Source organism: Melopsittacus undulatus, chromosome 2 (genome assembly GCF_012275295.1).
Source record: "Melopsittacus undulatus isolate bMelUnd1 chromosome 2, bMelUnd1.mat.Z, whole genome shotgun sequence".
Classification (NCBI taxonomy): Eukaryota; Metazoa; Chordata; class Aves; order Psittaciformes; family Psittaculidae; genus Melopsittacus; species Melopsittacus undulatus.
The window spans coordinates 51,665,123-51,692,656 of NC_047528.1; the positions used below are offsets into that span (position 1 = coordinate 51,665,123).

Genomic DNA, 27,534 nt, shown 5'->3' on the forward strand with positions numbered 1-27,534 from the left:
TCATTATCAAGCCTGAAAGGATGATGATGATAATCAAAGCTGAATGGAAACAGTGTTTAGGTCCTGACCTTCTGCAGCAGTACACGCTGGGTGGAAGGGTTATGACTGTTATGACATAGTGTTGATGTGACCAAAAAGAGCCTAAGAATCAAAAATTATTTTTCTTTTTTTTTTTATAATAAGTAAGAGTGCAGCAGTCCCGCATCATAAATGGGAAATGACATTCCTGGCTTCAGTCAGCTTCCCTGTTGACTCAGGTCACACAAATCTAAATTACACCAGATACTTCTTATGCCTGATCTTTCCTACACTGAGAGTTTTTTTCTTGCGACCACAGCATTTCTCCAGAGACACACAACCAAATTTCTGTCTATTTAAATACATTAGCTTAATGCATGTGATCTGCACCAACCAGTTTTTATGTCCGTATTTCATGTGTGTGCGTTCTCCCCCAGACTGAAACAATCTATCTTTGAAGAGCTGAACACATCGGTCTTTTTATTGAAAACCCTCTGGGCAACTGTTGTTTAGTGAAGGAAACCCAAAGCAAACAGTAAACCTACTCGATGCTGGGTAAAAAAACAAGATCAAAGTACCCACGGATTTCTCTTCTGGTTTTGTATTTTCTTGAAAACATTTTTAGATAACACTGTAAGTTATAAAATATTTGACTTCATGTTACAGAATGTAACAAATACTGATGCCAATGCAACATCTGTAACTTCCACTTGGTCTTTGACAGAAGACTGCTTGAGCTGTCCCCATTACTGGGTAAAGGCTCTGCTAAAGTTCATCATGTTTAAGACCTGTAAACCAAACAGAAAGAAAATTATCTTAGATCATGGCATGAAAGAATAGATTTTATCCTCTTAGTGAAACTTACATAGAGGAGCATCATGTGCCTCTTAAACCCCACTCAGTTTCTGTAAGAGCAGGGAAAATGACACAAATAGAGTACTTGTGCCTACAGACCCTGATCTTAATGTCAACTGTATTAATAGTTGTTAAAAGCCAGCAGATGAATAGGCATGCAAGTTACCTTTTTGAAAGAAACGACTTTTCTTCTCCTTCCCAATTTGTTCTATTAATGCTCGTATCTCAGAGTCATAGTCAACCCATTCGGGAACTATGCGGGCAGCAGCCTTTAATTTTGGTTCTTTGGTCTGGGGATTGTTGCACTGGAAGTTTAAAACACACCAGATGTAAACAGAGCAGATGTGGAAATATCTCCTTTCCAAGGAACTGATCTAAATGCTTTCATCAGCATTCACAGTTTCATTGAAGGGCATCAAGTGAGGTCAGTAGAAAAACAAACCCCACACAAATCAAACTGTAACTAAACCCTGCTTCAATAACTCAAAACACTTTACTGTCAATACTTTAATTTTCCCCTGTGCTCCTGCCTACCTGGGTAGCAGAAACAGGGCTAGCACAAGACTACCAAGATTTAGACAAAGCTACACGGGGAGAAACAAGTTATACATTAGTATATTCAAACTGAATCTGATACGGGGCTTTTATTATGTTTGTGAGGATTCCTCTATTGTTGTCTAGAAAAATGTATTAATTGCTTCCATAAAATCACATAAATGCAAATCATAAGTGATACATAATAGGGATTGAAAGAAAGTTCAGTAACTTTAGTTCTGGTCTTGAGTGTACAGAAAAGCTTATTTTAACAACTGTAAAGACACAGAGAAAACAAAACAATTTACAATGTGTGTTTTTCTTCAGAACTTTGTGTCTGAAGTATCACAGTGTGTTGGTGTTGTCAAAAAATGAGAATGGGAAAAACCAGGATAGAGGTAATAATCATAGAATGGTTGGGAAGAGACCTTAAAGCTCACACACTTCCAACCCCCCACCTTCCACTAGACCAGGTTGCCTTGAACACTGCCAGAGATAGGGCAGCCCCAATTCCTCTCTATATCTTCTCTCTCTGTTTCAATTCCCAAATAAAGACACTTTCTTCTTTCTAAATATGGATAGTCTCCTCAGCATTACACTTAAAAAGCTCTTCTTTATCTCCTGTTTATAGTGGTGAAATGGACAGAGGAAACCATGATACTATTAAGTTCATCCTCTACACAGCTGGTTCTGGAGGAAATTCATAGAGTTTAACAGGGTGACACAATACCCAGACAGTTAACAGTACTCAGAGTTCCACTAATCCAGCTGACTATGTTAAAAAGATAAGGAATATACACGTACGGGTGTGAAAACCCCAATCCTGTCCAGTTACAGACAGCATGTAAAACTGGGGCACAGTTTTCAGCTTTAACAGAAGTAAATTTGGTACAGAGCAAGCAGAAAAGGTCTCAGAGAAAAGGAGAAGAGTTTTGCTGTATTGTAGCGAACAGACACCATGTTACAGTGCCTTCCAGCAGGACTGCCTCCATGACATGACATGACATGACATACTTGTGTATCTATCTCAAAAGCCATAGAAATTAAAGCAAAAGGTTTTTAATGAAGAAAACCAATATAACTTGAAATCAGCTCACCAAGTCTATTGTTTTAGCCTTCTTCTTGGATTCATCATCACACCAGGTTTCACACCAAAGCCATTCCTGAGGGAGAGACTTGATAGCTACTTGATGAATCATATTATTGGGAAGATCCTGCACAAATTTTGTAAGATCATAAGTTAGCACTGAATGCAATGTAACTGGTTATTGAGCAAGCACTTAGAAGTAGAATACCTCTGCCTATTATTTCAGCTAATTGGTCTGTTTCTTCCTTCTTATGTTTCCATTAAGTGCTCCCCCACTTCTTTTTCAAGTAGATTTAAAACTCACTCATGCTTATTTTGATGGCCAATTCCACCTCTGATTTCTCCAGAAGTTTCTTCTTGTACTTAACATCCATCCTTCCTTAGACTGACATAAGCAATACCACTCTCTGATACCTGTGCATGTCCCACTATCAATACCTCTAAGCAGAATGAGACTGTGTGAAATGATTAAAGCAGAACTCAACCATCTTTCCATTCCTCACATTTGGGAAAAGAAAAAGCTCCAAAGCATTAAATCCAGGACTGCACCACTGCTCTAAATTTAGACTTCTAGGAAAATGGATTCCTGAAACATGAATGTGAAAAGGAAAAGCAATTAAGTTGCTCTCATCTTCCTTACTTTACTGAATTTATATTGTTTGGGTTTTTAACCTTTACTATGTACTCAAGTCCTCTGATCATGAACACTCTGAACCAGTATCTTGCAGAATGGAAGGAACAGCTTTTAACTATGAGAAGAATCTCAGGCAGCCACACGCTGCATGTCCTCTGGCCACAGTTAAAAATAGCACGTGAAACTCGTAGATCCATTTGTAAGCTCCTTCCCATGTGCAACCCCTACATTATATATAAAAATAAGTGCCAGAACTCAAGTATTAGTCACATCTTATTTTGCCATGTGACAGAAGAAAATAGCACATATAGATGCATTACAAAAGGCATATAATTGAATTCAAATATATATACATTAGCACAGGAAAATTACACCAAATACAAGGATACTGAGTACACAAGCCATTAAACATTAATTTAAATGCTTTATTTTTTAAAAAACCTTCAAATTATGATTTTTTGGGCGAATAGAGAGTAAATGGTTTATCACCATCTCGATTTCAAGAGAAATGAGACTGCTTTTCTGTTGCGCCTCTCTGACTTTCTAAAGGAAAACACAATTCCTGCATTACTACAGTAGCTCTCAGGGCTGTGAATTTACAAATTGTTGTATGGAGTAGAAAGCAGAAAGGCAACTGCTGGTTCCAGGGTTTAAAGTAAATAGAAGAAAACCAAGTCCTAACCAAAAAGTTGCCTGTCTTTGCAAAAGAAAGTGATTTAAACTCAAAACCAGTAAAATACATCTACAAGATCCAAGAGGAAATATTAATGAATCAGAAAAATAAAGGAATAAGGGTAAAACCAGATTGTTTTTAGTGTCAGGGCCCAAAGTTTTGTTCATTCAAGATATGTAAACTACTGAAATCTTTTTGTCTCACTTTCACAGTTAAAACTGGTTTTTCAGTTTGATTTACAGTAAGACTGTTTTCACATTCACCCAGACAACCTACACAATGTTAAAGGGAAACTCCTCCACAGCAGCATCTTTATTAGGAAAAAAAAAAACAAAGCTCAATTTAAAAATAGAAAAAAAATGCCTCTTAATAAAAGAATTAATCTTATATTAACTCCTGCTGGTTTTTATTCTTTAGGTAAAGAACAGGATGGTTAATTCTCTTTTAAGTGAATTGCTATCAGTGTAAGTATTTGTCTTGGCATCTCTACATAGACATTCCCACGCTTCTCTGTAAAGAGTACAATAGAATATGCTGTACCAGTAGTCCAGTTCTTATCATGTGTAATTTTTCTCCCTAGGAGGTTTTTACTTACGCCCCTTAGCATTTTAAGTGACTTCTTCCCCTTCTATCTACCTCTATTTTGTGGTTTGTAGTAGCATAGCCTTAACTACCATCCAAGGAAGCAGCTGTGCTAGCAGATAGCAAAGAGCCAAGGTTGCTTCTTCACTGAGAAGGGGAGTGAGCACTCCAGTCAGGTGTTTAAAATAAAGAGGAAAACAAATGATCATGCTGCATCCTCTCAGCAGATATGAGCTGTTCAGGACTCTTGTAAAATATACTGCACTGTGGTTTGCATTTCCAGGAACGTTGCTGTTATTTGGGGTAGAGTAGCAGCAATGAAGGCAGAAAGTGATGCTGTATCAATAAATGGGAAAGCAGAATACTATGAAATATTACTTTGACATATTTCCCTTTCCAAAGTATTTCCAATTCCATTCTGCCAAGATTTAGCTGCCTTAATGTTTGTGCTCAGCCCTGACATGCTGAGGGAATGGCAGCTGACCCTGAAGTGGCTTTTGATTTGATCCAACAGACTGTTAAGAGATATGTGCTATCATGTATTAATACTGTAATTCAAAATACAAGAATCCTAAGATGGAAATACATACATTACTAATGTTTGGAGAATATTAGATAAAACCAATTACTATTTCTGAAAAGCAGCATTATGGTGGAAGCCCTGTACCCAGCCTCTGAATCTTAAAGGTTCTTCTGAGAGACACCTTGTACAAAAGGGTGAGACTACGTTTTAAACACACAGCTACAGCACATCAGGACTCTCAAAGTGTGCAATACAGGGCCAACAATTCCTGCTATTTTCCAGAAAAGAGAGGTAAAATCTGACTGTTGCTGTCAGTCCTTTGCTCTTAACAGTTACAGCTTAAGGCTGCTCCAGCTCCGTGTCCAGGCTAGTTCCAGTTTGTAGCATAGCTGTATTTCCACTTTTCTTTGACCATTATCTGCTATCAGCAATTTTTAGTTGTATTTCTGGAATGAATGCAAATAATGTACTCATGTAAGAGAGCAAAACTTGCTTGCAGGGTAAGTAGGTGGAATGCAGGCACTAAGAGACTTGGGTTTTGCTACTGTGGGATCCCTTTTCTACTATAAGCAGATAAAAACCTTTTAGTAATCCCACAAAGAAAATGACAAAAGCAGGGACAATCGCACTTAAGAGGCCTTCTGAAGTTCATCCAAAGACAGACATAAATGCACAGCATTGTTTACTCAGGCAGAACTTGGATGACCTGTGTTATCAATCTTCTACTGAGTTAAAGAACCTCTGCTACAGGGGAAACCAATAAATTTAAGCATGTTCTGTACATCTGGGATCTACTTCTTGCTTGTGACTTGCACCCTGACCTACCCCACCTACCTTTAAAAATTCATCATATAAATGAAGTCTATATTCACCCCAGGGTGACCATGTACAGCAACCACTAGAGTGCATCAGTAGTTAGCTTCAAAAAATTAATGGATAGAAAAATAGAATGAGGAAAAGACTCTTGCTAAAGAAGAACATAACTACCATTATCAGAATATAGGATTATCACCAGAAAAACACAAATGCACATCGAACAACTACAGATTAAGGGCAGCAGTCCTCTATGCTGGTTTTCCTCATTTTTTTCATATGAAACAATTATTTAAAGTAATCATCATTTATCATTCAGTTTTCTGAACTCTGCTCATATGCACACTTGAAAGTGTGTTAAAATAGAAATAAAGGGCAAATAGTTCCAGAGTTACAAAACATACACACTGAGATACATAATAATTCCATGTATACTGAGAAAGATAAAGAAAACAAACCCCAAATTCTTTAGAGTCATTTTACCTGGTCTAGATTTGACAGACTGTTTGGATCTTGACTAAGAGCTTGGTACTGGCCCCGAAGCCTATCTCCAGCTGCAATCTTTCTGAACTTCTTAAGATCCACAACATATAAGGCACTACAAAGAATTAAAAAAAGTATTAAGATTTGTGGAGTTTCACCTTTTCTTTTTATAACATTAATAAAAGCAACAAGAAACCAAAACCTCCCCCCATCCTAAAGGAATATGTATTTTAATTAAGTGGCTGCAGCTACAATAAAAAAAGGGAAATCAATGTCATCAAAATTCATCTGTTATTCACCTCTTACTGTGAATGCATCAGCATTCAAAAGCAATTGCCCTATATCATTCAAATCAGTATCAAGACCCAGACTTTAATCAAATTCACAAACTGCACAAAAATATGTAAGACATTATCCTACCTAATATGGTATTTCCTTTTCCCAAGATGTGATGCCCAGTATCCTGATTTCCAGAAACGGTACCCGTCCATTTCCTTACGGCTGTCACAGAAAGGTGTGTATCCATAGGGAGCTCCATTTAGATTTAGATCTCTGAGCTCTTTTAGGTCACTTCTCACAATCTAAATAACAATATGTAGTTTAATAATTTAATAATATTTTAGTAATTTAATATTGTATTTAAAGTGTACATATGAGTTATTGCAGCAAGCTTCCTGAAGTTTCACTGCCATTTAAAAAAGCCCTGAAACACTCCAATAGTGAAATATAGAGTATATAGTATAGAGTGTGGCACTGAATGATATTTACCAAATTATTATTCAATGAAAAATAAAGTGTTTATTCTGTGGCCATCTGTGTAACACATTTAACAAGTAAATGAAATAAAATGAGCCAAGATTTCAAATCTGTAGACCAGTGTTTCTGGTTGCTCAATACTGGATTCCATCACGCAGGACTGTAACTTCCAAAATCTGCTGAGCATCTTCCTGCAGAAAATCCTTCTTGTTACATCACTTGGGCATTCCAGTATTATTGCATCATTTCAAAAATCATTGCATCTAGTAATAAAATCCTTTTAAAAATAGCTTATAAAGACATTTGAATGTCCTTTACTTACTAATCAAGCATTCTTCCATCAAACCCCACTAGTCTGTCAGTAGTTAAAAAGGTTTTAGGTGTTTCAGAGTACAGAGAAATTCTTAACAGTAGTTAGGACAGAAAACCAAGTTTACTACTGTATCCAGATGAAAATGCAGGAAGTTGCAGTCTGCATTGTGGTATCTACATTTGATTTATTCTCAAGCTTTGGAAAAGGACCAAGATATGTAATATTTTTCTGAGGTTTTTAATAACGGTCGGATAGACTCCTCAAGGTCTCATCTGAGACAGCTTGTTACCTTCAGTACATGCAGTGACAGGACAAGGGGGAATGGCTTTAAACTGAGAGGAGATTTAGATTATATATTAGGAAGAAATTCTTCCCTGTGAGGGGGATGAGGCACAGGCACAGGTTGTCCAGAGAAGCTGTGGCTGCCCCATCCCTGACAGTGTGCAAAGTCAGGATGGACAGGGCTTTGAGCAACCTGGTCTGGTGGAAGGTGCCCCTGCAGATACCAGGGTGTTTGGAACTAAGTGATCTTTAAGATTCCTTCCAACCCAAACCACTCTATGATCCTGTGATTTTACATTGTACAATATTCATTTCTGAGTGAAAGAATGCATTCAAATTTAAGAAGAAGAGACAGGAGTAGTCTTGGGAAATTTCAGCCATCTAGAAGTTGTTCAAATGGTCTGAAGAAACCACCTCAGACTCCTTCCTCAGTCCAAAGTCCTCTCACAATCAGGCCAGAGACTCAAATCACTCAAATATGCTTTAGGTGAGATGCACCTTTAAGATCACACACATCTCTGCAGGTGCCTCTCTCCCTCCACAGGCAATTTAGGGCAACTCAGTGTGGTGAGTGTATTCATTTCTACATGACCAAAGACAAGTCAAATTATTGCATTCCACATTCTGTAACACCATGGGTTTTGCTCTTACAACTGCAATAGTCTTACGAGCGAAACATCTGAATAAAATGGCCACAGAGAACGAAACTGGATCACATTAAGCCAAAACGAATTCCTCATACATTTATACAATATTATTCTTTTCTTACCTGGTCAGCATCGACAAATATTATTTTATCCACAGCCAAAGGGAAAAGAACATCCAAAAAAAGAATTTTGTAGCCCCAGATAATTCTTTGTTTTTCTGTCTGTTGATAGAGCCAGCGGGGCCACTTATACTGTACTAACTCGTACTTGAAACCATACTTTTTAGCCATGTGAGGAATTACATCCTAGAAGAAGAACCAAAAAGTATTAGTTGCACATGGATGCAACACACAAAGACTCAACAGAAAAACAAGGGAATGTTGCAACAACACGGTGGCAGCTGCGTTGGCCTGACTGAGTACAGAGCTTCTAATTTTAAGTTGTTTCTTTAATTCTGGCAGTATCCTCAGCCACAAAAATATAAAAAACATTTCTCTCAAGCTCTTGGAGCGATCAGGAAAGAATAAATTATTATAATATTTCACTGAGCTTTGGGTTCCAGAAAAGAAGAATCTTATACACAAGACTTCTAAAACTGTTGGCACTGAATGCAGAGATCATTTCCAACTGTGAAAATTCAATTTCAACGCTATCATTACTCAACTGTAATTTTCTTTAAAAACTACTTAAAATTTGTAGGAAAAAAATAATAGAAGGAAAACATTTCTCCTACCTTAAATGTTGGGGAGAGATAGTTTTTCAGAAACCAAAATTTAACTGGTGTTTTTGTATGACGTAGGACAGAAAGCATCATAATTCTGTGGAAATACAAGTCTATAATAAACAAACAAATACACACCGGTCATTACATTTCAACTGCTCTTAAAACATGCTAAAACTGTCTAAGTTTAACTCTCTTTAACTCAGTTTAAGCAGAAAATTGTATTTCTTATTAAAAGCTTTGAAGAGCATGTGTTCAAAACTGCTTTGAGATGGACTTACTCGATAAGGATTGGTTCAGCAATATCAGAAGGTACAATTTCAAAAGTGGATCTGTCAATAAATTTTATTCTAAGAGAGGTGCCTGACAAAGTTAGAATAATTGCATTGTATTAACTTTGCTGCTGAGATGACTTATTTTGGAGATATTTTGGTTGAGTTTAATAGGTTGCTGATAAGAAAAACAACAGCAAAGAGAAACCATAGTTTAAGTTAAGATCCTCTTCAGAAAGACGATAAATGTATAAATCACTATTTTGGGTTATTTTTTTTTCCACTATTGTAGCATTTGGCTGGGTTTACCAGACAGATTTGAGATCTTATTAAATAAGGCAAAGAGGCACAGAGGATGTTTAAGACTTTTTTATTACTCCTTTAAAATAAGTAAGTCTTTCCCTTTATGAAGGCTGCTGGAGGTTGAGGGAAAGAAATGTAGGTGGCTTAAACTGCATCAGATTACTAAAGCAATAAAATCACTAAATCTGACGGACACCTATAGAAAGTACTCAAATCAGGAAAGTAACAGAAACAGCTGTAAACAGATTAGGCAATACTGTAAAAATTCCTTAAAAGCAATCATTGCTTCCTGAAGGAACACTGTGCTAAGGCCATATGTGCACATAGAAGTCTCTGTAGTTTGGACTAAACATAAATAGATACAGGTCTAATGAAGTAATTTCTGTTATGTCTTTGTAAAGAGAGGCTGTGCTTCATCTGTTATGAATGTTCACACTTCACACACGCATGTGTCAAGGCATGGGGTACATTTTTCTTTCTTCAAAGGAAAATGGTATTTTTGAACATCTAGATATTGAGTCACTTTGTTCTCCAAGAAAGATTAATTTAGTCCTCAGTGTACACAACTTTACTGTGATTTGACAATTTATTTATTCTTTACACCTTGTTTAAAAAGTCAGTTTAAGCTGCTTAGTTTTAGAATGAACGTTTACAGTATTGCTATGGAATTCTTGTTTCATTTTTACCTTTCCTTACCTCAAAAAACGTTCATATAAATGGCCTGAAGCAACAGAAAAGATATTAAGAATATCACTTTCCTTTTCCTTCTCTTCTGTTGGAGTTTCTTCTGAAAAGCTGAGAAAAAACCCAAACAAATTATTATTTAAAGCAAACATTCAGCAGAAAGAAAATACTACTGCATTACCAGTAAGTTCATAAAGAATCGAAAGTAAGAGAATACACAAGAGAAATACTCATTCCACTTACATTCTACTCCCACTGCAACACCTACGATAAAATCTTTCAGAATCAACACCGCATACCCAGTCACTCAGGACAAACAATGGCACAACCACAGCCTCTGATATTTTCAATCAAACAGAATCCTAATTTGGCAAGAACTCCATGTTTTATCAAAGCAAAAGTCAGAAATACCCACAGCCAGGGTATGTTGAGAACTGAGTGTTTGTAGCATTGGCAAATGTTACTTTTCAAGCTTCATTCACGTGCATTCTACATCAGAACCACCAATGCATATTCTTGAGGTGAGGGATGTCATCATAGCCCCACAGGTACTTCAGCTGGTACCTTTCCCAGAATACTGTTGTAACATTTAGTGGTCTGTGGTGATGGGATTTCCTGAGTGTTTTTCATAATACTTTCTGCATTCTCCCTTAAATTCAACCAATAGCTCTCCCTATAAGCTACCCAGTATCTTTGAGGTATGTTATCCAGAGGTTTTCTGTTTCTGCTGTACAGCATTCTTTGCTTGCCTTGAATACCAGAGTCTCCTGGATTGTTTTTAATGGTGGGTGCCTTCCAGCACACACAGGCAGGGAAAGGTGGCTGCAGTTTCCCTCAGAGCACTGCTTCACAGATCTTGGAATTGCAAAGGCTGCCTTAGCCAAATTGGTTACACTATGGCTTGATATTGTTGCAGATTCACTCCAGCAGTCTTTTTTTTGAGCCACATCCTGGATCTAAGGACTGGCTGAGGATAATACTGGGATCAACTGTTTACTGGATAAAGTAGAACTGCTGTGCCTTTTCTTTATCTTCTTTAACTGTCTTTGTGACTGACAACCATTGCCAAGGCTGCTGAAAATGGAAGAAAACCTTTTTTGAGTCTTGCAGCAGTCATTTGGGACCAGAAAGTCTTTAGGCTATGGAGAAAATAATGATGAAAAAGACATTCTCCCTAAATCCCTCATACTGACATTATCCCCTTCTTACTGTCTGAATTATAGCCCAAAGATGTTCTCCTGAACAATGGAGGAACCAGACTTCACCGCAGTGGTAAATCTTGAATGCTTAAAGGTACTTATGGATGAAGCTACTGCAATTTCCTTTTTCTTTTAGGGCAAAGAGATCTGTGATTACTTGGATTAAGTTGTATATAGTCAAGTAATTAGCCCTGAACTGTTTCTTTTTAGAAGGCATTCCCTTTGGTTCTTTCTCTTTGCAATTACACAGCTATGACAGTTTAGTGCTTGGCAGCATACTGCAGAAACAACCTCTGCTGGAAATCAGGCTTTCTGAGAGCAAACATGAGTGTTTTGTACAAATAGATAGAATCTATTATGGAAACAATTTATTGCAAATTAGAACCCCCCCAAAATAGCCTTGAAGATCCAGAAGAGCAATTATCATCACCTTGAAAGAGGGGATGAATTTATTGTGTTACCAGCATTTCAGATTAAAGTCCCAAGCCCGTTTTTCTTTGACATGAAGAAATCCACCCACTGGGAATTCAATAAGTACTTTTGCCAGCACCCAGCTGTCATACTGAAGAACTTAATCTTTTTCAGAAGTTTCTTGTGAGAAAATTCTCTGAGGTGTTACAAAGTAAGAATGCTTGGAGAACACCAGGCCACTGTTTCTAAAATACCTTGGTCAAAGGTTATCTGACCGAAATGCTCTCAAAAGGACAATTAACATGGCTTGGAAACTAATACAACACCCCATGTTCTGATCCACAGCACAGATGCACTAGTCTATTAAAAAAACACTATTTTTTTTTCTAAGCAAAGATGAAGCATCCCTTTGTGCCCTTATTCTCAAAAATCATAGGGTTTTTTTGTAGGAATTTTTATCTTTATTTAATAAACAACAAATTCAAATTAAATATACTATGAGCCTGAACCACACACCATCCACAGACAACATACTTATGAGCAGCTGAAAACAAAATGTTATGATGCTATAGGGGAAATTCAAAATACTACAAGTTATTAGCTCAAAATGTAAAGCTTGAGATGTTTATTACAATTATTTATAGAACTCAAAGTTTAAAGTAAAAGGTATTTTATTGACAAATACCAAAACACTTCTTGAGCTTTCATAAATTATACCTAGCAGCAGACAAGCAGAATCATTGCCTGCTTTTTGATGTTCAGTTTAATACATCTGAGTACCACATTACTGGCTGAGATTTTCACATTGAGTTTGATTCCCTGCCACAACAAAATAAAAATGCCAATGGAGACAATGAGCAGGAACTAGAAATGCAAAGGAGGGATTAAAAAGGAAATAAATAATGAGATGTACAAGACATTATAGTTTGTCTTTCTCTTTCATTTGTATTATGAATCCCTTGGAGAGTCTTTTTACATATGTGTATCACTATAAAGTAAGAAACATTTGCTATGAGTACTAATAAATATGTCCTGGCACAGTTAAAGTATAAGAAAACTATGCGTTACCTTAGAACTGATTCTTGATTTCTTTTTTTTCCTGTCGTGCCATCAGTAAGGAGATCTTCATTAATTTTATCAGGCTTTTTCTGTACCTAGTCATTTAAATAAATGTATTTGTGGAATTTGGGAAGTTAGTTGATAATAATCACTACTTCAGTTGCGATACCTAACTCTGGTGTACCTACTAGCTAGAGCTTGACCAACATCTTACCAATTTCTATTTCAGTAAAATACTGACCTGCATTAAACCAAGCAGTAAAAATGCAATTTCATACTTTCAAACTTAGTACAGAACTTACTGTAATAAGAAAAGTAATAAATTATGAAAAACCAGACAGTGATTAATAAATGAAACAGCATGTTCAAGCTTTCTGTACTACTTTATGCAAACAGTAATGAAAAGTGTGGGGAATTGTATCCCATTTTCTTCCCTCATGAGCTGCTGATCCAGCTATTACCTGGCAGAATAAAGGCAGGAGGGCATCACACCATGCATGGACCTTACCTGAAGTGACACTGTGATTCTCTTAGGGAAAAAGTGACACATCTGTCACTGAAATATAAACTCTGCCATTCAACTTCAGCAATTTCTGCTGTCCTACCCAGACACTTAATAAAGGGTCCAAGTTAATTTTCTTTGCTGACCTTAATTTCCATGACTAAAAGACACCTAATTGGTTTTGAAACTCAAATAGCTTCTAAGCCACTACATGTCTGAACATATTAAATTCAAACCATTTCATTTCACATGTTTATCCTTTCAAGCTAATGCTTCTGTTCACATTAAATCATCCATCTTCTTAGCTAATGCTTGTGAAGCCACATCCTAGGTATCAGTGAAGTCACTCTACAGTTCAGCTGGATGGCAGAGCTTACATAGTCTAGGTATAAGCTTAGTATGTACCATTTTTCACACAGAATAATTCTCCTGTTAGGCCCACATGGCACCGTTTTTCTCTGTGTTTCAAAGGCAGGTTCATCAGATTCCAGAGTTACTCTTTTTCTCCAGGTTTTGGACTTTCAGTTACAGGAACTGGGGAAGAGACTCCTATATGTGGTTTTACAAGATGCCTTTTGTACTTACCTTTATGTCATTCTCACTCCTTCTCAATGTCTAAAATTTGGATATAATATACCAAGAGCACCTACACAAAATGTTATTTATAAAATAGTGGAAAACATAAACGCTATGAGTCCTTTCTCCGTAATATATTTCGTGTTTCATTATCCCTTTTTTGATACATCTTTAAGAATGAAAGTAACCATTTCATTTACACAAATTTGGTAGCTTAGGGAAGAATTCAATGTACCTAATTTTAACCTCCTCTCTGGTGTCTGGCACTTCACATAAAATTCCTCCCCAGTCACAGGAGAGAACTGGATGTCTCAGGAGGTAGTTACCCTCTTGGTTTAAATACATACATGAGCAGGGATAAGGAGTCCTTTGGACTCTCCTTCTCATTCTACTAAGCAGAGAGGAAGTTTAAAGTACTTAGACCCCACTCTTACACACCTTAAGATAGATGAGAGAAATCCTATTTATGTTTAGCAGGTATTTTAGAATTTCCCATGCAATGAGTATAACCTGATTGGATCAAATTAACTACACTGATTTTACACACCCTTCTCTATTACAGAAAATCTAAATTATATATTTCAGTGTATATCTTCCAATCAAACAGCCTAAGACATGTAAGTGTTAGTTGCATTTCACATAAGGAAATACTGCAGACAAGAAAAGGTATCTTTATACATACTTGGACTTTGATAATTTTGCTTCTGAAGTTGTTTAATACCACGATAACATCTGTCAGGTCAGCTACAGAATCTGTTCCTTCATGGCTGTGAGGAGAAGAAACCACACATGCAAATGCACTGGCTCATTAAACACAGGTAAGAACACACATTTTAGAGTATAAGGTTTAGGATCGCTGATATTTATAGAAATAAAATTTCTTTACTTGCACCTATTTATATCTTAAATTTAGAAACTTCCTGAGTTTTGTTCATCACTAGACACTGTCCACAGTGGTAGCCCTCACTTTTTAATTTGGATTTTCACAGGAAATTTAAAAATGCAGCAACCTAGAGCAGAATGTTATTCTGCATTATACAGGTATATATTACATTTAAATATTAAACTACATTTTATTTGTCAAATAGGGAAACATCTTAGAAACTGCTTTGTGACAGCATGAAATGTGCTTTTAAAATGAATCTGCTTTAAGAAGTCTAGGGAAAGCTTTGTCACAGTGCTGAGATAGTAAAGACTGGTTTTCAACTGGCTGGCATTGTTAACTTAACCCCTAAAGCCATGGCTGTGTAAGACACCACATGAACCTTTGCCCTACTGAACATCAGTTTAAAGCCTGTCAAGCACCTCAAAACTTCACTGTAGTCAGCTGAGTAACAAGCATGAAAAACGTTGCTGTCACTCTGTGATACAATGTAAGAACATAATTCTCAATTTTTAGAGCTTTTATACCTCAATAGCCCACATATTTTTCCTTTCATCTTTTCTGTGTTTTAACAACACTACGTGGCTCCCTCTTGCTAAGGCTATGCACACAAAAAATTGGTTTAAGAAAGTAATCTGCTACCCCTTAGCCCGATTATTTTTTCTGTTTGCCTACAAATCAGAAATACTTAAAACTTGTTTCAATCTGTGTCATACTACTTATCTAAACATGTCAGGATTTTCTATAGTTGTCTGATTATTCTATTAAATATGTATCAGCAAAATATGCCTATGATTACTAAGTTTCATAGAGATGGCCAATTCCTGCACAAAACAATGTTCAATATTATCCTGACTTTTCTACTCTTTGATTTAGGCTAATTTTCACTCTTTTAGAATATTGCATATATGAGCAGTTGGCTGAGAACAGTCTTTCTATCACAGGGATATACAGTACTCAACATAAAAGGTACAGATCTTCATTTCAAATAAAGTCTGTCACTAAAAAGCTCTGAAGTAGTAAAACTAGAGCCAACCACAAATTGTTGAGAGCAGAAATGGCAGCAGCTGGCACAGTGTTCCGAGTTTCACTCTCAGGTTTTACACAATCCCATTTTTCTGTTACTCACTCAGCTACCTCAAAATCTCTGTTGTGCATTCTGTAGCAAGCTCTGCAGCTCTGCCAATGAAGATGATTTTCCCAAGTCTTTACAATGTGTGTTTGGTTTGGCTGTCAATTTAATAACATCATTTTGCTTCCTTATATCTCTTCTGTGGATCCCTCACTGTTGGCTCTGTCTTTGCTGAGTGCCAATTGTTTTCCTCTGCACAACACTCAGCGTGATGAATTTCTGTCCCAGTATGAACAATGAACTGAAAATAGTGATAGTTGCCATTAGTTACCTTGGACATTTAACATTGGTCTCAAGATACAATTTATCTGTTTCTCCATTCACTTCTTTGTATACCTCCTACTATTACACTACGGTAACTTCTCTTCCTGTCAGAATACTTCAGTTCCTAGTCACCCAACTACATGCTGAATGACTACTTACAGAATAGGATAACCACTCTTTTGGTGGGTGTCCCTGAAAAATTGAGTCCATCACTGTTCTTGAATTTTAATTCAATGTGCTGAATTTTATATAGGGCCTCTCATCTTTTCTCTGTCTCTGTGCATGCAATATTCAGCATGCTGTCATTTTATTCATGTAAACAGATGTACATTTCAAACAAGCAATCATGTGAGTAAGGTTTTGAATATGACCTGGGGATTGGAAGAACCAGGTCATGATTAATAAACTCCTTTAGCAAAACCAGTAAGAATTTTGTGGTTTTCCCGAAAGATACTGAACACTGTTAGTGTAACTCAGTTTGTAAACTCACTAAAAGTAGGCACAACTTCTCTTTTTTAAATCCAAGCACAACGTCTTGCATACTGAGAGCACTATTAAATATTTAACAGCTCCTTTATTGTTGTATAATTGTTGTACAAAACTGTCAGAGCTTTTAAATGTTCCAAAACACCTACATACTTTTAATATAAATACAAATAAACACCTACCTGCCTTTTGAAAAAACAAAACATTCACAGCAGAAGGTTATACATACCTTTAGATATAAACTATTTTCTGCAGTTTTATCTTGCAGCAACTACCTTTTTTCTTACCAACATCACAGAATTAAAGTTGCAGTAATGGTGCTCAGACTGTTGCTTAAGTATACCCATTTCCATTTCTGGAATATTTATAGTAATCTATTAATAGTGGAGTGATTTACAAGTGTGACTGCTTCAAAATAGTGACCCTTGTTAGAAGCAGTGTTCAGGGGAGCAACAAAAAGAATAAAAGTATTTTATTTCAAAAGCTGTGTATTTAGATAAAGTAAAAATTAGTTACTTGTATTTGTATTACATAGAACTATGAGAGAAGCAAACAGAAACTGAGGTGTACAACATGCCGTAACTTCAAACGCTGTATTTCTCCTGAAACTTCCATTATAATGTACAGGCCTATGCCTCAAAGAAAACAGGTCATCTCACTCACAGGAGATGAGAACATTCAATAGGAGAAGGTATGACTAGTATGTCAGGATGGAGAATACACTGCAATACCTCTTGGCAAAATCACATCCTATCAAATAGTTGCTTAAGTTCTGATAGCAATTTGATACTATTAATACCGATATCAGTAAAAGTAATATCAAATGTTCTGGTACAGCCTCGCAGACATACTTCAGCCATCATACTCTAAGCCTACAACTTGTAATAATTAAACTAAATAAATGCTTTTGCTTAGATTCCTCATCAAGTATTAATTTTGCATAACTTCGCTGAGGTCAGTTAAGCTTATCTCTATTACTTCTTAGGGAAAATCAGGGATCTTAAAAAATGGCAGATGATTTAAGTTTCCTTTGATCCATCCTAAAATGTTGAGTGGTTTGTTTCATTTTTGTTACAGTTTTAAATTCAACTACAGCTCATTACACTGTATTTTTAAACCATGGTATCTTTCATAAATCACTTTATATATCTTAAGAATTGAATGTTAAATAGACAAATGGTATAGCTACAGCTGGTGGAGATTAAGTGAACTTTTTAGGATATAGACTACGTTTTTCTGCTTTTTCAACATATTGTTAGTGGCTTCTGGAAAAATATAAATTGAAAATCACAAACAAACAGAATGACCCTAATATCCTATTAACATTTCCTGATTCCTGAAACTGATGCATTAATTAAGTATTCAAAACAGCAGACACTAATCAATTTTTTTTTCCATTTTTTTAATAGCACCTGATGACTAAATATCATATGGGACTATGTGTTCCTGAACTCCACGTAATCACAAATATTTTATAAGAAACAGACCTGTTTCAGCCCACAGAATTACAGGAATAGGGTGGAGGGGAAGGAAGAACTGAAGCTGAAATAAATGGAAACAATACTGTTCCTCTAGAAGAGATCATATCCAGAGTTTCAAGAGGAAGCCCACATATGGTTCAGATCTATACTGTTACATAGAATGTGAGAAAAAAGATTATTCTTCCAAGGAATAGTTGGAATGGTGGCTAGTGTATGTTCCTCATACGAAAACTGACCATGGAAATTACAGATCTATAAAAGCTATATAGGTGGCAACTAAATGCCAGTTACCGGAGTACAATGTGACTTCTTTCCATTTCCCTCTCCCAAGGGAGAGAAAAGTGGCACAGCTGACATGTAGCCAGGGTATGGAATTGAAAGGTGCTTCTATACCCTAAGGCAAAGGTGTCACTGCAGTGATTCTTTGATGACTTAGATGACTAAGAAACACTCAGAATTAACTGAAGAAAAAGCATAGCTTTGAAATAAATATAATGCTCCTGTTAAAAATTATGTCATAGAATCATAGAATAGTTAGGGTTGGAAAGGACCTTAAGATCATCTAGTTCCAACCCCCCTGCCATGGGCAGGGACACCTCACACTAAACCATGTCACCCAAGGCTTCATCCAGCCCTGTCTTGAACACTGCCAGGGATGGAGCATTCACCACCTCCCTGGGCAACCCATTCCAGTACCTCACCCATCAATAACTGCATTCAAAGGCACCCTTAGGGCTGAAAAAAAATATAAGAAGGAACTTCATGGTACTTCCTCCAGCTGATGAAGGTGCTCTTTACACTCTCAGGAAGTAAGCTATCTCTTACAAAATTAAAATCATCATTTGCTCCTGGTTCTAATTTTCTCATGATATTTTCACTCATTTTCCTTCAAGTACTGTCAGATCTTTCCAAAATCTGCTGCATTTTCAGATTCATTTATGTTTCCGAAAGATGGATCAATACTTACGAAAAAACCTGATAGATCTCTTCAGATCTTCCTTTACGCAACCTCAGTGTCCAAGCACCTGGATTTGCTTTCAGCTGAAAATACCCCTATGAAAAAAAGGAAAGACAGGCAATTGTTCTGTCAGTATTTCAGAATCAACCATGTACACATGCAAAAATCAGTTATTCCACATTTGGTACTGCAAACAAGGTTAGTAACCAAAATCTACTTTCATACTAGCCCTAAAAGCACTAGGGCTGTGATGAAACCAACTAGCACCTTTCCTGTTCATCTGAGTGTCTTTCAGTGCTCCATTTGGTTCTAGCTGAGACTGAGTTGTATACAAAATGTTGAACGGCAAGTAAATGAGCAGTAAAAAACCTGACCCTAGCTTAAAAAGCAGTTGTTAAACTGACCCTAAATTGAAAAGCTTATTTCTAAATTCAAATTTTTGTCTGGAACAACTTTCCACGTCAACACAACTCCTTCCCAATTTAGGAACACTGCATACAGCTATCACTATGTGAAAGCCAGACAAAGCACTCTTTGGAATGCGAAGAAACGTTAAGTTTCATCATGCTAAACAACCTCTAATGCTGAGACTTTCAGTACTTGTGTAAAAATCAAAGATTTACAGTTTAAGCATTTTATTCCTTGTGATACAGTATTTACAGAGAACAAAGAATAGTAGATGGGTAACATTTTATAAATCAAAATCCTTCCCTGTCAAATTACTTTAGCCAAGAGAAAATAGATCTTTCACTTCAGAAATCACAAAATCCTCCCCCTTTACAGATTACTAAAATGAAAAATAATTACTCTGGATGACAAGAAGAATTCTCAGGTGTGTATTTGTCCCCCAGAGGCTTTAAACATTTAGCTGCAGCATCTAAAATAAAAGTCTTCTTTTGCCTGGATCATTGTGTAACAAAAATGCTTATTTAAATCATAATGTGATTCATACCTTAAATTTGTCAGTGGAATCTCCATCTGAATAGAACAACCTCCTACCATCTACTCCAGGCAATGAGGCTCCCAGTTTAGGCACTTAAGATAAGAATCTAACATTAGGCTATATCCAAACCTATACTGGATTAGCAGTTGTCAAAAACTTAGCAAATTAGAGATCCACATCTTTTGTAGACGGTCTCAACTCCAGGATGCTCCTGGTACCTGTAGAGTTACTGAGCTTACAACACAGCAAAATGGATTTAAAGAACACAAAGCTCCTATGGAATTGTCATGAAGAGTGTGAAATAGTAACAATTATTTCTGTACTTAACACTTACCAGGTTGGCCATCACAATAGTATCAACCATGACAGGATTATTCTTTGTGCCCAGAGTGAACTGTAACCCTCGAGGAGGTTGTCCAGTTGTCACATCAAAGCAATGGCCTTCAAGCAATATATATTCTAGTTCATATTCTGCTGTAACTGTTCCTTTTATCTGTGGAAGGAACATCTCATCAACAAATTACGTCATTTAACCACGTGGGAAAAGCAACATGTTACAATGACAAATGTGTTGTGTGGGATTTCCCTCAACTAAGTTTAACTGTCAAAAAAAAAAAAGAAAAGAGAAAAACCCTTCCAGGAGGAACTTCACTCAACTTTAAAATAGGTATCCAAGATAAAAGAGGATGAATCACTGTCTAGAGGAATGTTCTGTCCATTGTTGAGGAAGCTGAAGCATCTCAGCCTTAGTAAGGTAAATCCCAACCTTTATTTTCACAATACCCCTTCCACAATATACACCTTTGGTTAATCAAACATCCTCAATATTTTGCATAATCTTAATGAAACAGTTCTAGTGACTTTGAAGCTGAGGGATTAAAAACATAATTAAAAAACTGTGAACTAAGAAAGGGTCAAATACATTTTCACCTGGATTAATAAACCACCCTATATTCAGGTTTATTTGAATTTATCTAGATTAATCCTATTACTACCAAAAATACTTAAAAAATAAAAGAGAAATAGAAAACTAACAGACAGAATCCCTTAACTGCTTTGTTTTTATCTCAAAAAGTAGTATTTCTGTAAACATTATAAAGCCCAACATAGCAGATAAATTGCTTTAACTTGTACTCTGCATTGTCTTCCGTTTTTGTTTTTCCTAAAGTAAGAGAGAATGTGGAAAAAAAGATGAAAATAATAATGGCAAAATACGGACTAATCAATTACCACAGAAAATATTTCGGGAAAACAGGCAACAAATTCTCACAATATTTCTATTTCCCTCTTGAAGTGAAAGGCCCAACACAAGTTTTATAATGTTTACAAACTATTACTTACATCCTGTAAATGAATGTTATCAAGATCACAGGAACTGTTTACTGCTTCAACTAACCAGCTTTCAGGAGTGATCATGTTTAGAGTCAAAAGGGGTGATTCTGGCAATTCTAGGAATTTTGCCACAGGTTCAGAAGGAAGGTGCTTGTTGATCCCGTAAGTTAATTCTGGTTCCAGAACAAAACGATAGAAGCTGTTGAAACAAGTGTTAAAAAACATAATACATTTAAGCAGCATGAAGTTCCAAACATGAAGTTCTTCTAAAATACTTTAAACCATCATGAATATTTACCAAATTAATGATGTCTGGAGCCAGAGTAGCTCCCTGTTCTTTTGGAATACTGACAGACAATGCATACAGCATCTCAAATGGGCTGGAAGATAAGCACACACCTATTCACTTTTGATATTTTCTTGCTGTGAAACTGCATAGTTCCCATTAACATTCTAAATGGCTGGAAATGTATATATCCAAGAGGTGCATCTAAACATCTTAACTGTGAAATATCTTGAATTCTCTATCACTAAACTAAGCAGGCCTAATAGCTACTAGAATCTTTGTGAACATGTCCTGACACAGTAGCAAAGACAGTGAGCTTTCCAGCTCTTAGGCCATGTATTCCACAGGTACAGGCTCCTTACAACAATAATTATGATTTTCTTCCCTTCTCTACTGAAGTTCAACAAAATAAGAAGAATCAGAAGAGAGAAAGAACAGCGCTGAAGATAGAAAGTGAAAGCAGCAAGCAATGAGTGCTTCATAAGGGAAAAAAAAAGGACATTAATTACTATGAAAAGTTAAAAGTTAAGAAAGTCTGTACCCATGAGGAATACAACTTTCCCACAAATGATTTGGGCTAGTATATGGATGCATTTCGTAAGAAACCATTGCTGCAAGAAAAATACAACTTGCCCACAGAGCAGACGTCAGAACACTTTTTCCTCTCATTCCTCCCAAGCACAGGGAAAGAACCAGGCAGTAGCACCTGCAAAGTGCCTAGCTTTAAAAGCAATCATGACAATGTTCACGTAAGATACTCAGAAGATTTACAGTTAAGACACCCTCATGCGTATAAGAGGTGTGAGTTTGTGAGTTCAATTTCTCTCAAACCAAACAGATAGAAGGACTTCTGTTTTGTGGGCAAAGTGATGAATTCTCTAGTCTGCTGACTAGAGGGCAGGCACTACCACTGGCCTCTCTCATAGTACGATTATAGGTAAAATATCCGCCAAAGTGATGGCACTGCTTAAACATTTCACTCAGAGGGAAAGGAATCCCTTCTGTGGAATTCACTTAAGTATAAGCATCTATAACTGAATTAGTGAGCCCTGTTTTTCAGGCAGCTAAGACATTTCAGTTTAAGACAGATACTTTCACTGTATATTCTTAATTATAATGAGTTCTCAAATGCAAACTGCACATTTACTCAGATTAAATTCATTTTTAAGTGCTCTTAACCTGTAAAAATCATTGCACAGACTATGGGCTGAAAGAAGTGACCAAGTTAGGCAAACAATCTCCCTCTGCAAGTTGTCACAGGCATGAAAGATTCTCCACTGATTTCTCTAAGGATTACTTAAGAGGTGCATGTGACTGATTAGATCACTTCCCTATGATCCCATATTTGAGACCTTAGAATTTTTCTCTAGACAAGTGCAAACTGCTTAGGTAACATTCAGCTTCCACTCAAAGTAACTAATGCAACAAAAGAAACCAGAAATACAAACCACTCTTTACTTTTTAAAGGGAAATACGCTGATAAGACTGTTTTGCCAAACCGATCGAGATCATACACTTGTAAGAAAATCTATAAACTACCTACCTCTTCAGAGGTGCTTCTGACAGCTTTGATCTGCAATTCAAAAATAACCTAAGCTTCAGATTGATGATATCTTTAAGTACCTATAGAAAAAAAAATTCTGTAAAAAATGATTCTTGGTAATCACCAAACTTTGAAAATAAGATGAAGTTATTCTTGTGACATGCTGTCACTTCTCAAGCTTCAACAGAAATCTCATTTTCAAGTTCTAAATATATCTGTGTATTAAGGGATGCTGTCAGATATTCCAAATAAAGATCTGACCTTTTCTAAAACTGCATGATTTAGCACGATATTCTTAATAGTCAAAATGTTAATGCTTTCCCCTAATGATGCGGTATTTTAAAGAGCAGCTACCCCTGTTTTCCAATGCTTGAGTAAAATTATTACCTTTCCTCTACTGCATTTTCTAGATTTTAAAGCATTTGAAAGTTTGTGAGTACAACACATGCCTTTTGTTAATAACCAACTTAAAACAATGACTTAATTCTTACTAAAATAGTTGTATGCAGTAAATTGTTAAATATAGCAAAGCTCAGAGAATTACTTTACTACTCAGTTAATGATTTTGAAATGCCAGCAGTAGATTAATGATGTGTTAAACTATTCAATCAACTTCAAAACATTCCAGCAAGCTAAACTATTTACACTCTTTCTCAATATCTTCATCTGTTCATTTTAAAAATACTAATTTTCTGGATGCTGTTATATCGGAACCATAATATTAGGACAGTATTTTTTTCTTATTTTTGTGAGCAATCTATTTTATTTAAAGTTAACAAGTTTATTAATTTCCTTAAAGCACTCTTTAAAACCTTTATCAAATTATCTTAATTTCTGTACTTTCTGATCCGAAGTGCTTATTTGAAAGCATAAAGCAGCTGTGTCTACCTTTATGGATATTATTAGTAAAGCAAATATTAAAGCTTAGTTAAAATACTGCTAAGGCTAAAATCTAAGATTACCGTGGCAGCAAGTAAATTTGGAACAAAGCAAGTCAATGGTCATCCTTAAATCTCTCTTTTATCGTAAACATTTTTTTCTTTCCTCACTTCCACCCATGGATACACATATTCTTCACTATAGTGCTATAACTTCATGTAGTCCTATGGATCCGTTCTGCTCTAGTTTCTCATTCCCATCCTTTCTGTCACCTGAATACCATCACTGTAAAACTACCGAGACAAAAAATAAAGACTAGGGAATGGCATAAGGGTGACAACAAGTGAAGAAGCAGGAAACAGGAACCCAACAGCACTGGAAGCATAACAAGAGAAATTATTATGTGACGTGGGCTAAAGACCTCCAAAATCAAAACAGAGCTCAAAGTGACTCAAGCAATTATCATTTGGAATAAAAGTCATGTGTAACCGGCACTAGCTGGTCTCATCTACTAAAACACATCCAGAATTTTAAACATCAAAGAAAACTATTTCTCAAATAAAGATGTTGTGTCCAAAATGATGTGTACCTGCACTGGACTTTTCCTTCAAGCAAGACAAGAAACTTGTCCCATCAGCTAATATTTTTATTCGATAGCATCAAGCTTTCATTTTAACTGAGAATGGTGAAATGAAAGATCTGAATCTAGAGAAAGTTCAGAGTCTTGAAATATGAATTTTTTAAGTGTTTTACTTTGCTTCACATTATGCATAAAGAGTGAGTGGATGTTTCAACTTTTGATAGAAAAGGCGTAAGAGGATATAAAAATGGAAGTGGAAAAAGCAGTGTAAGAATTTATGAAACTTTCATAATTACTGCAGAGAAAAAGATAAAACAGGATGCAGCAAAAATCAAGTTACAGGCTTCAGAATTGTAAAAGACCATAAAGAGAAGACAAAATTTACATTTTTATGAGAAACTATAAAGGAACCTGAGGTAGAGTGATATTCTGCAGCTAGAGAACAAAAGACAGTCATTTCAGGAGCTATGTTTTCAGGACTGATACTCTTTAGACGATCAATAGCTACACACAATGGAAGATTCCTAGATATGCCTGGCAGCATTAATCAACTGAGAAATACTCTTGCAAGAGCTGAAAGTTTTATAGTCCAATCTTCTTACGATGATATTACAGGACAGATTTAGACCACCTCATTTAGGCACACAGGAAAATAAGGTGAGCTGGTTTAATGGAAAGAAGCATATGTCTCTTAAGATTTTGAGATGGGAGATCCTTTCCCTCTATATTATGCAGACAATCTCCTCCTTTCCTTCTACTGACTATAAAGAGCATTTATGGACTTGCTCTTAAGAAGTCTGGTACCCACTCCATCTGAATTTCATTTGCAAATAAGGTACTTACAATGATGAATTATATCCTCCCCAACTTTTACATAGGAATTCAAATAGCTAAATATCTATTTTTAAAATACCTAAATTTTGTCTACCCTGTTACTACACTGTACATGCAAATTAGAAAAGTTTAGTAAAAAAAGTTTAGCAACAAATATGCAAATTAAAAGAAATGACCACCATCTTACAATCAGTAACTGAGCCATCTTCTGTGCTTCTCTTGTCAATGGATCCACAATAGCAACAACATCAAAGAATGGTTCATCCTGTTGGGGATTGACTTTTACTACACTGTTAAAAAAAAATAAATATGGTATGAGAAAATAAATTACATGGAAACTCTAATCTCTATTTGTGGAAATAAGAAACATTTTTAGGTATGAATTTGTAACATCTTTAGATTTTACTGCTCATGAAAATGTTTTCCTTGTTTCAACCAGTAACCATTACTGTTCCCTGTGATGCCACTAGAAAATCTAGTTCTACTAGAATCTACTGGTTGTTGATTAAATACATGCCCCATAACAAAATTAATCAAATAAAATTTTGCTGTGTGTTTTCCTTTTAAAAATGGCCTTCTGGTCACTGGTCTACAGTTTCCTCTACTGATACATAGAAGCATCAGATCTGACAAGTGCTGGCAGTGCCACAGTTTTAAAAACACAGTGGGAAAAACAGCATCTGAAAAGTGTGAAACTTGGTAGATTGGATAAGCTTTATGCATTCCAGAAAATAATTTAGTTTGATAAACTTGATTAGATTAAGTAAAAAAGACCCTAGTTAAAGTACTCTGGTTCTACAGGAAGGAAATGTTAGTAAACATCTCTTAAAAACACACTGTAAATACACAAAATGGACTATCTGAATTGGTTTTCCAATTATATACCTAGAAATGTGACTACCATTAGAGAGACAAACTCCCTCCAATATGTAGCATAGTACTGTCTCTTAGTGTAACTTTGGAAAAGGTGTTAACGATTTAAAACAGAATACTGAATGCTGTTATACTGCTATAGTCTGGAAAATCTTTAGGTATTCCTAATTACTTTATGCTAGGGCAGATGAACATGTTGTTCATACAACCATAGAATCAAGAGCTTCTTTTAAAACTGGAATGCTTACTCAAGTTTCTGAAGACATGTTGTCATCAGTACATTTTAATTTTGATGTATTATAAATGCAGTATGTCGTGGTTTAAACACAGCCACGCAGTCTCTCTCTCACTCCCCTCTCCCCCCCCTCCTTCTTGCCCTCCACCTGCTCCCAGAGGGATGGGGAGGAGAATCAAAAGAATGTAACTCCCACAGATTGAGATAAGAACAGCCCAGTAACTAAGGTATAACACAAATCACTACTGCTACCACCACTAATAATAATGATAAGAGAAATAACAAGGGAAGTGAATACAACACACTGAAATGAGCTCAACGGAGTAGTGAGCGCCCTTCTGGGTAACTCCCAGTTACCTCCCCGGGCATGACAGTCTGTGGTATGGAATACCTCTTTGGTTAGTTTGGGTCAGGTGTCCTGTCTCTGCTTTCTCCCGGCTTCCCCTCCTCCCTGGCAGAGCATGAGACTACAAAGTCCTTGGTCAGTCTAAATATTTGAGCAGTAACTAAAAACACCGGTGTTATCAGTGCTGTTCCTAGGCCGAAAATCAAAAAACACAGCACTGCACCAGCTACTAAGAAGAAAAAATGACTGCTACTGCTGAACCCAGGGCACAATATCACGACAGATGGAACTTACCTATGCTGTTCTTTGAGTAATTCAACAATTTGTCTCATCTCCGTTTTCGGCAAAGATGACAGTAGGGCATCTATTTTCATAATCAAATCACTGCCACTGTAGTAAATCAGGCATATATAATTTGTTTTTCATTAGGAGTAAAACATTCACATTTTAATGTATGTCTGTCTGCATAACTGATATTTTAAAAGCCCACATCTCAAACCTGGACTCTAAAACAATTGTCACCTCAAGATTTGTAGCTTTGAATAAAATCTT

General features: G+C 36.2%; 1 protein-coding gene across 2 annotated transcripts in view; it reads right to left on the reverse strand.

Moving 5' to 3' along the window:
• Window positions 1-366: 366 nt before the first annotated feature.
• The window catches only part of LOC101870315 (UDP-glucose:glycoprotein glucosyltransferase 2), a 79,031-nt gene continuing 51,863 nt past the window's right edge, over window positions 367-27,534 (reverse strand). Inside the window, exons 24-39 of one of the 2 annotated variants that reach the window (XM_034059997.1) lie at window positions 27,277-27,372; window positions 25,716-25,818; window positions 23,236-23,315; window positions 21,416-21,605; window positions 20,409-20,567; window positions 19,141-19,226; window positions 14,610-14,694; window positions 12,859-12,944; window positions 10,193-10,291; window positions 8,934-9,018; window positions 8,323-8,505; window positions 6,623-6,783; window positions 6,203-6,317; window positions 2,505-2,621; window positions 1,040-1,178; window positions 367-806 (exon numbers count right to left, since the gene is read on the reverse strand). In XM_034059997.1, the coding sequence (XP_033915888.1) occupies window positions 784-806; window positions 1,040-1,178; window positions 2,505-2,621; window positions 6,203-6,317; window positions 6,623-6,783; window positions 8,323-8,505; window positions 8,934-9,018; window positions 10,193-10,291; window positions 12,859-12,944; window positions 14,610-14,694; window positions 19,141-19,226; window positions 20,409-20,567; window positions 21,416-21,605; window positions 23,236-23,315; window positions 25,716-25,818; window positions 27,277-27,372 (1,807 nt within the window). In that variant the 3' untranslated portion in view covers window positions 367-783. Of the gene's footprint in view, window positions 807-1,039; window positions 1,179-2,504; window positions 2,622-6,202; window positions 6,318-6,622; window positions 6,784-8,322; window positions 8,506-8,933; window positions 9,035-10,192; window positions 10,292-12,858; window positions 12,945-14,609; window positions 14,695-19,140; window positions 19,227-20,408; window positions 20,568-21,415; window positions 21,606-23,235; window positions 23,316-25,715; window positions 25,819-27,276; window positions 27,373-27,534 lie in introns of those variants that run through there. The other variant, XR_004549409.1, reaches the window with a different exon arrangement.